The sequence below is a fragment of the Chlamydotis macqueenii genome, chromosome 7, assembly GCF_036417535.1.
Source record: "Chlamydotis macqueenii isolate bChlMac1 chromosome 7, bChlMac1.mat, whole genome shotgun sequence".
Lineage (NCBI taxonomy): Eukaryota > Metazoa > Chordata > Aves > Otidiformes > Otididae > Chlamydotis > Chlamydotis macqueenii.
The window spans coordinates 149,313-161,537 of NC_141562.1; the positions used below are offsets into that span (position 1 = coordinate 149,313).

The 12,225-nt window shown below is 46.4% G+C and overlaps 2 protein-coding genes across 7 annotated transcripts in view; one reads left to right on the forward strand and one right to left on the reverse strand.

Moving 5' to 3' along the window:
• The first annotated feature begins 498 nt into the window (after positions 1 to 498).
• Positions 499 to 8,770, forward strand: LOC104476784 (zona pellucida sperm-binding protein 4-like). Its single transcript, XM_086751692.1, is given in 13 exon segments — positions 499 to 592; positions 595 to 696; positions 1,050 to 1,352; positions 1,904 to 2,059; positions 2,427 to 2,614; positions 2,801 to 2,898; positions 3,188 to 3,318; positions 3,525 to 3,714; positions 3,786 to 3,933; positions 5,173 to 5,251; positions 5,550 to 5,620; positions 5,622 to 5,667; positions 8,421 to 8,770. Coding segments are annotated over 13 exon segments (1,872 nt in total). The 3' UTR covers positions 8,687 to 8,770.
• A 43-nt stretch (positions 8,771 to 8,813) lies between these two features.
• Positions 8,814 to 12,225, reverse strand: part of LOC147600023 (uncharacterized) — a 32,471-nt gene continuing 29,059 nt past the window's right edge. For all 6 annotated transcript variants that reach the window (XR_015259022.1, XR_015259023.1, XR_015259024.1 and 3 more), the window contains 2 exons: positions 11,510 to 11,629; positions 8,814 to 10,986 (listed from right to left, as the gene is read on the reverse strand). Coding sequence is in view for 2 of the 6 variants with exons in the window: in XM_086751689.1 (XP_086607815.1) it covers positions 11,533 to 11,629 (97 nt within the window). In the remaining 4 variants the exon portion in view is untranslated. The remainder of the gene's footprint in view (positions 10,987 to 11,509; positions 11,630 to 12,225) is intronic.

Below are 12,225 nucleotides of genomic sequence, written 5' to 3' on the forward strand. Positions count from 1 at the left end.
TCTGTGCTTATATATCATCACCCTACCATGTGTCTGGCATTTGAAGCAGTGGTACTTTTAACAGTGCGAAAGCACATTGTCACTCAGCTTCTTGCATGCATGCCATGTAATGAGCAATTAGAGGAGCAGTAGGGTGCATGGGGAAAAGCAGGTGGATCTCCTGGATGGGCCAGTGGTGGAAAGAACTCAGGGTGACAAAAAGGGTTTGAAGACCCTCCTGGGGCTCTACAGTAAATTACACACATGAGCTCCTCTCAGCTTAGTGATATGAATACAGAGCCATCTCTTGACATAAGCTCAGGTTCTGCCCTGTGGTTTTCTTCAAAGGGTGCAGGCAGACTGTGATGGGTTCAAAGCCAGGTGAGGGCAACTGAAGGTGTTAAACTGCTGGGCTGGGTCCACCTGGACACTTCAGGAATTTCTGATCCCAGCTGACTCCACAATTTAAAAGGGCTAGGCTAAGAACAGCTGCTTCATGCTCCTTAGCAAGAGGGTGGGATGGGTATTGCAGAGCAGTCTAAGACTACATTTGTGTCTATGTTCTTGTGGGGGTTTCTTGGTTCCATTGCTTTGGTTGTAGGGACTCAGGGTAGAGTTTTTCTGATCCTGCCCTGCTGGGTTGTGGCCAGGAAAGCCTGCAGCTCACCTTACCTCCAGGCTGGGAAAGGAATGCTTCCTTTGTGCTGACTACTTGGAGTAAGTGAGGGTGGTGTCAAGAGGCTTTCTTATTGCTGTATCTTTGCACAGTACAGTGGTATGCGTGGAATGAGGAGAAAGAGGCAGGTTTGGATGTAAAGTGTTGTCTAACAGTTTCAGTGCATCTTATATAACCAGGGGGGCTGTTTATGTGACCCAGCAGTCAAGGGTTTTGGTGGAATGCTGTGCCTGGATCTAGATGGTCTTGGCTGCTGGGTTCACTCACACACCCTTGCTAGCCCAGACTCTAATACTGGCTAGGGCCTTGTTTCCTACAGAAAAGTAGCATTGTAGTGAACCACATCTTCACTGTGGGATGTTGAAATCACTGCTGCTGTCTCCTCTTTCCCTAGATACTGAAGGGAAGGCATATGCTCTCCAGAATGACTCTGATTGTGGGCTCTTGGTATCTATGACTCCAGATGGCTCCAGGAAAGTATCAGTCTCCTACACTGGCTGTTATGTCTTTGAATGGGTGAGTGGCCTCAGGAGCTCTGCTGGGACTGTGGCTACTGCTGCTCTGGCTGCCCTGACTAGTGCGGCTCTCCCCCAGGATGGTAATTATCTCATGCTGATTGGGCTTGAAGGAACAGATGCTACTGGACAAAAGGTTCTTCATGAAGAGAAGCTGTTCAGGTGCCCTGTGGACCTTCCTGGTAAGGCTCTGACAGCTCCTTGGGAAACCCTGCTTGTATCTTGTGGTGATGAGTGCCCTTCTTCTTGGGTGGCTGTTCCTAGTCAGTCAGAGGCTGGCAAAGGGGACTTACAGACTCCCTGGAGAAGGGTTTGGACACAGGAGCCACCAGCTTGCTGGGAACTTCTGCCTCCTTTGCAGAGTCAGGAGGTGAATGTTCCCTGTTTCTCCTTACCATATTCTGACTGCATGAGTCCCTGCAAGTTCAGGGATTGACCCAGAAACTAGGTACAATGACTTTCCTAACAACCAGAGCTGGCCTAGAACACTTATCTTCACAGATCCCGTGCAGTCCATCCTCCTGTACAAGGCTTCAGGGGGTCTCTGTTCCAGGAAATGCAGGTCACTTCTGAGCAGGCTTCCATGTCAGCTCCAGGCCATGTATTTGACCCTCACCTGAGTCTAACTTCCTTGATTTGTATGCAGTCACTAGGATACCATCCACCAGTGTCCTCTGCATCTCTGTCCATCTACTCTTGTGCTTTATCTGCAAACTCCTGCTGTTTCTTCCAGCCCTTGATGCTCCAAGCAGTAGTGTCTGTTCTGCTGTCCTCAGTCAAGACTGGCTGCCATGTGCCTCCTTGCCTATCAGCCAGGAAGACTGTGAAGTGCGAGGCTGCTGCTATGACCCTAGGGACAGAGTGAAGCCTTGTTACTTTGGTAACACGGGTAAGTGTTAGTGACTGTTGTCCTCCCCTCCTCCTGGAGGAGCTGCAAACTAGGATTCGTCACTTCCCTGGCAGATCAGGACTGGTGTGTACCAGTCCTACAGGTGGCTTAGGGCTGTGGTTTTGGTTGTCATGAATACTCTGTCCCATTGAAGGGTCCAGCCCTTTCATATGTATTGCAACAGACCTGGGTTTCTGGCCAGAATTAGTGTTGCTGTTAGAGCTGGTTGCACCTGTCTTGCTGTGCTTAGAACTTGCTTTGGGGTTTACAGACAGAACTTGCTGGCCTTGTCTTTGCTGTGATGTTTGAGCCTCCTTTTCATCCCTTTTCTCCCTGAGCTCAAGACTGATTATATTTTTTCCTCCAGTGACAGCTCATTGCACACCAGATGGCCAGTTTTCCATTGCCATCTCTCGGGATATGACCCTGCCACCTGTTATCCTGGACTCTGTGCAACTGACCAGTGGACACAGTGCTGGCTGTGTCCCTATCATGAAAAACAATGCCTTTGTTGTGTACCAGTTCCCACTCTCTGCTTTTGGTACCACCTTTCAGGTAAGAGCTGCAACTGTCACTAGGTTGGTATAGCAGGAACTTGCAGACATACCTGGAACAACCTGACATGGCTTTGGCTACTTAATGGGCACCCTACAGACTTCCAGAGGCCAAATGCTGTTCTCCAGCCTGGCATTAACCCAGCTTGACTTTACTGTAGCAACAGTGCCTGCTCTGTCATTGCAGGTAACTGGAGACCAGGCCATATATGAAAATGAGTTGGTGGCATCCAGGGATGTGAAGACTGGGAGCCTTGGGTCTGTTAGTAGGGATAGTGCTTTCAGGTAATGCCTTAAGGCTGGTATTGCTGAGTGCCACTGTGTTCAGTGTCACTAAAGAAATTCTAGAGAAAGTCTCTAGTTAGTGGGAGTAAAGCTGGTGCTGATCAATGACACCCCACAGACACAAATCCAAACTCTGAAGAGAATTTCAAGTATTTGTTAAAAGAAAGTGTTGGAGGAAAGACTGGGGATATGACTAATTAAAGTAGATACTACATTGCCATCTTGGAGAAAGGTCGCTCTGATATTTCCTTTCTTATCTGCCTGACTTGGGTTTTTCCTCTCCTACCAGGTTACATGTCCGCTGTAGTTACTCCATCATTAGGAGCTTCATTCTCTTGACTGTTCAGGTCTTCACATTGCCACCACTCCCTGCTGTGTCCCAGCCAGATCCTCTGTCCTTGGAGCTGCATGTTGCCTCAGGTATGAGAGGTTTGCAGGACTTGCTCAGGCCTCTTGGTGCAGGGGCCTGGTCTCTGCTGAGTAACAAGGGAGTATTGATGGGTGAACCTGGCACTGCTTACATGTCATGGTAGGAACTTACTGACATGGCTATAAAGGATACTCCCAGGTTGCTTGTTTCTGTTTGTTCCTGCTCTAAAATGGCTCTTGGGTTTCTTCTATCCCAGATGGAAGCTATACTTCCTATTATACTGACAGTGACTATCCTGTTGTGAAGACTCTGAGAGACCCTGTTTATGCAGAAGTTAAGATCCTTCAGAGAACAGACCCAGACCTGGTTTTGGTCCTGCACCACTGCTGGGCCACACCAAGTATCAATTTCCAGCAACAGCTGCAGTGGCCTGTTTTGGTGTATGGGTAAGTGACTTGTAAATAGCTTTGGGTCAGAGCAATGAATAGCACTTTTCTCACTGCTGGCCTCTCCTCAGGTGCCCGTATGCAGGGGACAACTATAAGACACATCTGGTGCCTCTGAGTCTTGCATCAGGACTACTGTTCCCCTCTCACTACCAGCGTTTCACCCTCTACACATTCACCTTTGTGGACTCCACTTCCTGAGAGATGCTCTCAGGACTGGTAAGATCCTGTCCTGGTTGCCTGGTTTCCTATCGAGGACAAGTAACGTGTAAGCAATAAGAACCACCTCATAACTGTGAGACTCTTGGCCTACTTGGGGTGGGGAGGGAGCAAAGACTAGGAAAACTGAGACGAATGTGCTAGAGATACGATGTATCTATAGAGGGGTGTGACAGAAAGTGAGACTACTGACAGGGTAGGTCTACTTAAGCAAGTTCTAGCTTGCTGCCAAAGCTGTTCTGTTGACCTAGCTTAGGGTGTGTGCTCTGTGCTAGTCAATATTCTCTAAACTAAATTTCTTGGCCAAAATTACTTGGAAATAGCTTTTGGTACCTGGGAAGCATCTGGGCTCTAAATTTCATTACCTTCTGAGCAGTTAACTCGCATGAATTTCACTATGTCTTGTACTATTTGGGATCAATTAATACTCAAAACTGGTCTCAGCCTTACCTAGCACTGGTCAGTGTAGTGGTGCTTGGACAGCTCTGTCCCAAGTGTCAGGGAGAAGTGCTGTAATGCCAGATGTGATAGAGTTTGAAAGACTGTGGTAAAGGTATCACAGGTATCTTGCAGCAGAGAGCTCAAGGCTACAGCCTGCATGTGAAGCAAGGCAAAGCAATCTTTCTGCCTTCCTCCTTCTGTGACCAGGCTCACTGGATCTGATTGGGATGGAGTTAATTTACTGCACAGCAGCCTTTAAGGTGCTGTGTTTTGGCTAAAACAGTGTTAATAACACACCAATGTTCTAGGTGTTTACTGCATAGTGCTTGCACAGCACCAAGACTTTCTCCTCGTTCTGCTGTTTCTTAACTCCATGGAGACATGGGGTAGGCTAGAAGCTGGGAGGCAAGACAGCTGTGACAGCTGACCCAAATTGGCCAAAGGGGTATTCCATGCTTTATGATGTTATACTCAGCAATTAACACTAGAGGATTTTGTCTTCCAATGCAGCTGATGCTCAGATACTGGCTGGGCATCAGTCTGCTTGTGGGAGTGAGGTGGGTGATTTGCCTTTCCATCACTTGAGCTTTGGTTTTGTTCTTCCCTTTCTCCCTCTCCTTCACTTATCACACTGTCTTTATCTCTCCAGCCACAAGTTTTCTTGCTTTTGCTCTTCCTTTCTCTCCCAACTCTGCCTGGGGGAGGGTAGGTGCTGCTGGCCAGGGTCAATGCACCACACTAGGATATCACCTGTCTGCAGATACTGAGTGATTCAAGGTTGTGTCCCATGCTTTCTAGGTGTACCTGCACTGCAGTGCCTCGGTGTGCCACTGGTCTGTATAGGAGTCCTGCAGCATCACTTGTCCTGCTACAGCCAGTAAGTGTTCTAGCCTTCCTGCTTCCCCATCCAAAGGGGCAACAAGGGTCTAGCTTCCAAGCTGTGGGATAGAGGGACATTCAGGCCATGGACTAGTTCCCTTGAGCCTTGGACAGCTTGACAAGGCATTTCCTGCTGCTTTCCACTGTCTTTATGCCAAAAAAGCAGAGGTCTTCATAGTTCTTAATTCTGTGTTGACTCACATGGAAGGCTTGGCCTTCAGAGCTTCTCATCTATTGAGAAGCTGACCTTCAGGGCCATACATCTTCTTACCTAAAACCTTCATATTGGTCTGTAGGGGGTAAAAGGAGTGCTGAGCATCGTCTTCAGGATGGTGCCTCCCATGTCTCCCGCAAAGGCCCTGTGATTTTTCCTCCAGGCTGAGCTAAGATGGGACACAACCAAGGATGGCCTTGGTAAGCATAGCCAGGCTTGTAAAGGAGCTTGGTCTAAGTCTTTCTCACAAAAAGTCAGAGCCCCTAAGGCATCCTTATGCCTCACCAGGGGAGTGCTAACTGGGGCCTCTCTCTCCCCTCCCAGGAGCTGCTGTGCATGCTGCAGCCCCCTGGGCTCTGGGGTTAACTGCTGGGGCAGCTCTGTGCATGCTGCTTGTGGGTGCTGTGCTGTGGCAAAGGAAGGTGTCTGTAACAGATGAAGTTAATGTATTGCAAAAAAGTGGCCATCCAGCCCACTTGGTCTGTGAGACTCCTTCTCCCTGTCCCAGAGCACATTGGGCTGAACAGGAGTGTGTCTTGGGGACCTTGGCTGTAAGTGTTTGTTTGCAAGAAAAAAAAATAATCCTAATGGCTATGAGAGAGCTTTCCAAATACTGTTTTTCTGAATCCATTTTGCTTTCTGGCTGCTATTCTCAGGGATTAGTGTCAACTGTCTTCTGCTGTTAAGAGGGAGTCCTTGTCATGTCCTGGGCTACTGGGAAGCTGCAGACTGAGACAGGAGTGATGCAGGGTGATGTCTGCTTTTCTGGCAGTGGTTAAGATGGCCTTCAAAAGTACTTATCTTGGCTCCTCTCAAACACTCAGAAGTGCAGCAAAACTAGTTAAAAGCAAATCCTGCAGCTGCTTCTCCTTTGGGGATGCAGAGCTGATGTTTGACAGTTCAGAGGAGCTGGGAATTGCCCACTTGCTCCTGAGCTCCCTAGGTAAGTCAGGGCTGTGCTCATGTGGGAGGACTTGGAGGCAGGGATGGCAAAGCACAAATGGGCCTTCCTAATGATGCTGTATGTGAACCTACCTCTCTTGCTCTGGAAACAAAAAAGAGCAGGTGGGATTTTTTTTTTTTTTTTTCCCTGGAGGATGAGAACAGTTTGCATAACAGTACCATGGATGTGCTTTTCTGAGATGAGAAATAAAACTTGCTGTTCTGAGCACGAGGAGCAGTTCACTATGGTCACTCACAGCAGCTGAGCAGGATCATTCTCAACTTCCTGAGGTCCTGGGCAAAAACAGTCCAGCAAATCTCTGCTGATGGGGAAAGGGCTCCCCCATGTCCTTTCCTGCCCAGGCTGGGGGAGCTCTGGCGCTTGCACGCACACTGAGATCCCCTTACAGTTAGTAAGTTCTTGAGGAAGGATGCTTGAGGCGAAGGAAATTTTTAATTCCCCCCCCCCCCCCCCGGCTTGATTAGAAACTCCCCCTGCTGATGACAGGGGAGTAGTCCTAATCGTGCTGCTTAGGGGCCTTTAAAGTGAAAGAGCCACTCTTAAATAGATGAAAGCAAAGAGCTGAACAGGATCTCCCTTGAGGTATCAGATATTGTTCTACTTAATTGGCTTTTGCCAATACTAATGTGATTGAAAGGTGTTAACAGGTGGTGGGAACTGCTTTTTAATTCCTTTCTTCCTCCAACAAGAAATTTCAGGAATCATCTTAAATGTTTTTATTTTTCTAGCAGAACCGGATACTTCCAGGTTAACCAGTGCTTTTAGTCTTGCCTACTTTTAAAATCTAATCAGAAGAAGAGAAGATAAGATGCCTCCAAATCATATGGTGGGAGGGTGAAGGAGATCACAGGCTGGAGAAATCATCAGCTGGAGATAGGTCAAACAGCCTCCTCCTTTAGGGAGTGTCTCTGGCAATTAAATGGTCTGGGAAAGCAGAGTGTAAACTCATAATATGCCTTACAAGAAATCTTTAGCAGCTGTCTGTAATGTTAATTAACTGGGCCATTAGAGGAGTAAAATAGACCACAGCTTTTCAGTACACCAGGCAGGATGCTCTGGCACTGCTCTCAACTGTGTGCTAGCTAAGACCTAAACATCTTCCCAGCTGCTGCTGGAGTCTTCCCATGCCTCAGTAAGGCAGACAAAAACATTTGCTTAGAGAGCTTAGGTGCCTGTGTGGAGGCTGAAGGGGCTAGGAGGGGAGAGTCCCTGCCCAGCTCCTCCCTGCTGCCCTCCATGGGGCTGCTGAACCCTCCTGAAATGGCAGCGAGTTCTGGGGATCAGGTAGATTCCTGTGCAGTGCTGATCTTGCTGTGACAGACCTTAGCGATGGGTGCATGCAGTGATAAGTGGAGGTGGGTGAGCAGAGAAGTGAACTTAACTTCCTTATCCACTCTGTGCTTAAGGTTTGTAACTTGGTCCCTAGCAGGAGGGAAAGGGCACAAGCAGCAGTGGGATGCAAGTTGTCTGTGTAAAGCACTGGCACAGGATGAAAGTGAGACAGCACCAAGGTTTCTTCCTATGGTGCATTGTCCCCTTCTTCCTAGCTTGTTGTCCTCCACCAGAGCGTTAGTGGCTTTCATTGCTGCTTTGTTATGCAACTTTCTCTCCTGCAAAAGTGTACTTTTTTCTTTCTACCCTCACAGGTGGATTTCTGACTTTTTTTTTCCTCCTAGGCCTCTACTTTCTTTAGTTGAGTCTCATTAACTTTTCTCCTTTACTTTCTTTTGAGTAACTGCATGGGACTTCTTGTGTCTGCACCCTCTTTAGCTGTGCTCCATACTGCCTGGCTGTAGAGCTGAACTGAAGGTGGTGTGGGTTGCTGCAGACATTGGCTTAGACTCCTGCAGGTGAAGGAAAGCTGCTCTGTCCAGGAAGGTGCTGTGGGCTGTGAATGAAGGAGAAGAGGAGGAAAACAGCCCTGAGGCCAGCCAGCACCTGTCAGTTGAGGCTGTTGTGCAGTGCCACTAATGAACTTGTATTTTTCAGAAAGAGACCCTGATGCTGAGCAGCAGCACACATTGTCCCCAGTGCTTCCACCCTTTCCTCTGGAAGTGATACGTGCTGCCCTGCTATGTCTGCCCGCTCTGCGGCTTTGGAAGAAAAGCCCAGCAACAGCACCTAATAAAGGGCTGCTCAAAATGAACACCCATGCTTGGCTGTATCTTAACTTTCCAAAGGCTCTCCTCACCCTCTGGATCTTTGAGAACAGCACCAGCCTCAAAAGAACAAACTTGCTTCTTTGCCAGAGCTAAAGAAGTTCTTTAAAAGCTTGGAGGTAACAATTCCTTTCTTGACCAGCTATGCTCACCTGAAACCTTAAATATTGTAGCTGGTATACTAAAAACCCATCTGTTCAGTAATAAAATATCTGAAAACTACTATAATAGTGATGCTTTTATTAAATTTCTTATGCTTGTATTACAATGCATCCTGGAGTGGATCACTATACAGTATGTTACATATTATAAATATATTTATTTCTGAAAATACACGAATATATTTCATATAATGCTGTAATAAAAAGAGTGCTAGTTCATTTTAGCTTTAAAAAAAAAAAACCCAAAACAAATAAAAAAACAAACCCCAAAACTAAACCTATAACGTGAGTGGAGGTGGTGGTGGGGAATACCGGTTTGTGATGCTATGTCTTTTAAAACATTAAGTTCAGTTGGCACTGATTCACATTCCTTACAGTTTCTGTAAAGCTGGAGGGATAATGGAGCATGTAAGTTAATGCAGGATTTTAGCCCCTGTATTTATGGAGATATACAGACTATTCACAGAATAATCAAGTTCCTAGCTTTGGATGAAGCTAGCAAAATATACAGTGAATAACCAAGTCCTGCAGCAGCAGCTTCAACTGAAACATTAAACACAGCACCTACCTGAGGGTGCTAACTTTGAGTCAGCACAGACCATGGTTTTTAATTCTTTGGGTTTTTTTCTGTTTTTGTCTGGTTTTGGGTTTTTTTTTCTTTTTGGAAATGCTAAGTAATAACCTTTCTGACTACTTGGAGAACCAAACCTGGGCTGCTGCCTTCACTCACCCCTGCAAACTACCACTGCCCTGTGAGAGAGCATGGCTTGGGGTGCTCTGAATCTCACGAGATCCTGCTCCGGTTTTAAGGACTCCAAGGGCTCCAACTGAGCGAGGGGAAGCATCTGTTACTGAAAGGCTAAGCCTGCTGAAGTTGATCCATTTCTGCCTGGGAACCAAGATTTGACAAGCTGGCAAGTTTTGGTTGGGGAGGGAATTTTAAACAGCAATTGCTTGACTTGCAATTATATTGTAATTTAGGGAGTAGTATAGTCTTTTAACAAGAGGCAAAGTTAGTTTATTTAAATCTTTAACCCATGTGCATTAATTATTGTGCTAGTACCAATAAGAGCTGGTGTGCAGAGACCACTGCAACTGTGGGACCTTCAGAAGCATGCGATGCCTGTCCCTTGAGTGGACATGTGGCAATAAGGCAGCCAAAAACATGGCCAGTGTTAAACAGTTGTTCATGTGGCCCAAAAGAGCAGCAGCTTATAAAGGATGCATGTATTTGAACAGCTCTTTGCAGCTCTTCTCTCCCTCTTGCCTTTTCCTAGCAGAGAGAGCACAGACTGAGCCATCCAGCAGCCTGACTGCCCCACCTACAGCCTCAGGCCATCACCTGCACAGCCAGAGGACTTAACCCTTTTCTTAAAAGTAGGAATTCAAGCCTGGTTTCCCCAGCAAAAGACTGATAGCTTAAGAGCTAGGCTGCCTGGTGAAGCTGAGCTGTTGCCCCGGATGCACCCTCCAGTCTCTCGAAAGGCTGGTTGCCACAGTGCCCCTCACTCTGGTCTCTGCAATGAGCCTGCAGGATGCCAGCTTCTGTGCAGAGTAGCACTGGAGTCAAGGAGCCTCTGCAGAAAGAGCAGGCCCACAGGTTTAGAAGCTAGTGGTGGATTCAGGAATGGCCTTGTAGGAAGTCTTGGCTTTACAGATTTGGTTTTCTTGTTGGATTTCAGTAAAACAGCACAGCTGGCCGCATGCCACTCTGAAGGGAGGAACTGTGTTGGGGACAAGCAGAGACCGCACCTCAACCCCCCAGAAGGAGGAAGATGTCCTTTCCACAGTCACTTCTGCACCAGGCAAGGAGTCCCTGGAACTCTTTCAGATGCTGCTGTGTCCCATGAAGCTTACATTTATTTCAGCTGGAGAAGGTCCTCAGAAAGCAATGATAATTTAAAACCTTCGATGTTTCAGGTAATTCTGTTCCTAACACGGAAAGAAGGAAGAATTTCCAAATCTTAAAAGTCTTTGTTGGTTATGTTGCCAAGATGCTTACTAAAATTTTTCATCTGTGGCTTGATTTTTGTAAATATACTTCAGATTCAGAAGTGAAGCTGCACATAGCTGAGCACACATCTGTCCACAGACCCTTCTCAACCTCCCTCTGTCCCTCTTTCCCTTCCAATGCTCAAATCAGAGTTGCTCTGTTGACAACTGTAGAATGCAGGTTGCACAAAGTAACTCCTGGTTTCTTGGTTTTGTGTCCATTGGTGTTCTCACTTTGCCTTTCTGAAACAGAAACGTGCAGTCAGTGTGAGAGATCAGAAAGGGATTCTCTGCTTTTAACCTGTGGACTGAGTTGGGAAGATGGAAGATGTGGCTGAGCCTGGTTGTCTTTTAGTCTTCATTATGGGCAGATTGTCTCTTTTCCAAGACATCTAGTTGGCTTACTATTTGGGAGTGTTTTGACTGAGTGCAGATAAATGAATTTGCTACTGTACTTTTTGTAAAAAAGGCTGCGTGATGTAGCCCCTATGGCTACAGATGCCTTAAATTGTGGTTTGTAGTTTTTGTTTGGGTTTTTTTTTTTTAAAAAAAAAAGTGGGGTTCTATTAAAATGAAGGTATATGGGCCAGTCCACAGCTGGCATAAATCCATATCATTTGAACTGCAAAATTCTGACCTGTTCCTATCTTTGCATGTTAGAGTCTGGATGAAGAAACAAGACTGTTTCATTTCTGTGCTGAGAAGAGGCACAAAAAAAACTCCAAACCAACTCATAAAGCAAAACATGCTGCTTTACTTATTTTACCTTGTTCCATTCGACTTGGGTTATCAGAAAGGCCATATGTTTTCATTCTTTGTATTTTGCCCCAGAACGATCATGGAGTTCCTCTCTCTTTTCCTCAGCTCCGAAGACATAATATCTGGCCTTAACAAATGGAAAAATACAGTTAAAGTTGACAGTGGTCAGAATGCGTGGCTGTGTTTTTAGCATTAATATGCTGTGCATACGTACCCAGCATTCAAGCTGCACCCAAAGCAGCTTCCCCCTCTCCAGTCTGAAATTCCAAAACAGATGCTGTCCAAATTTTTGTGGCAGCATCCAAAAAAAGAGAGCTATAAAATGCCTCACTTGGCATGGAGTCACAATGTAATAGATGGACACAAACACTACTTTATTGAGAGCAACCAGTATTGTCTGCCTAGCTGGAAGCAAGAGTGAGAGACTGGTGGGTGACTGTCGCAGAGAAGTTAAAAATTCTAGCCTTAAGCAGTAAGTAGGAAATGAGACGTTTTGAAGAACAACACTAAGCTAGCTGCTGTGGACTGTCTCCAGCTTAATTTTTTGTTTGTTACTTATTACATCCCATTGACATAAGTGTAATGCATCCTGTTTGGTTGTCATGGCTTAGTTAGCCCAGGCCTCCAGGACTACTGAAAGACAAACCTTTTGGAATGCTTTTTAAAAACAGCTGCTGTTTAAGATAGAAAAGCTGTGGTTTTGGGGGAGTTTTGTTAATGCAG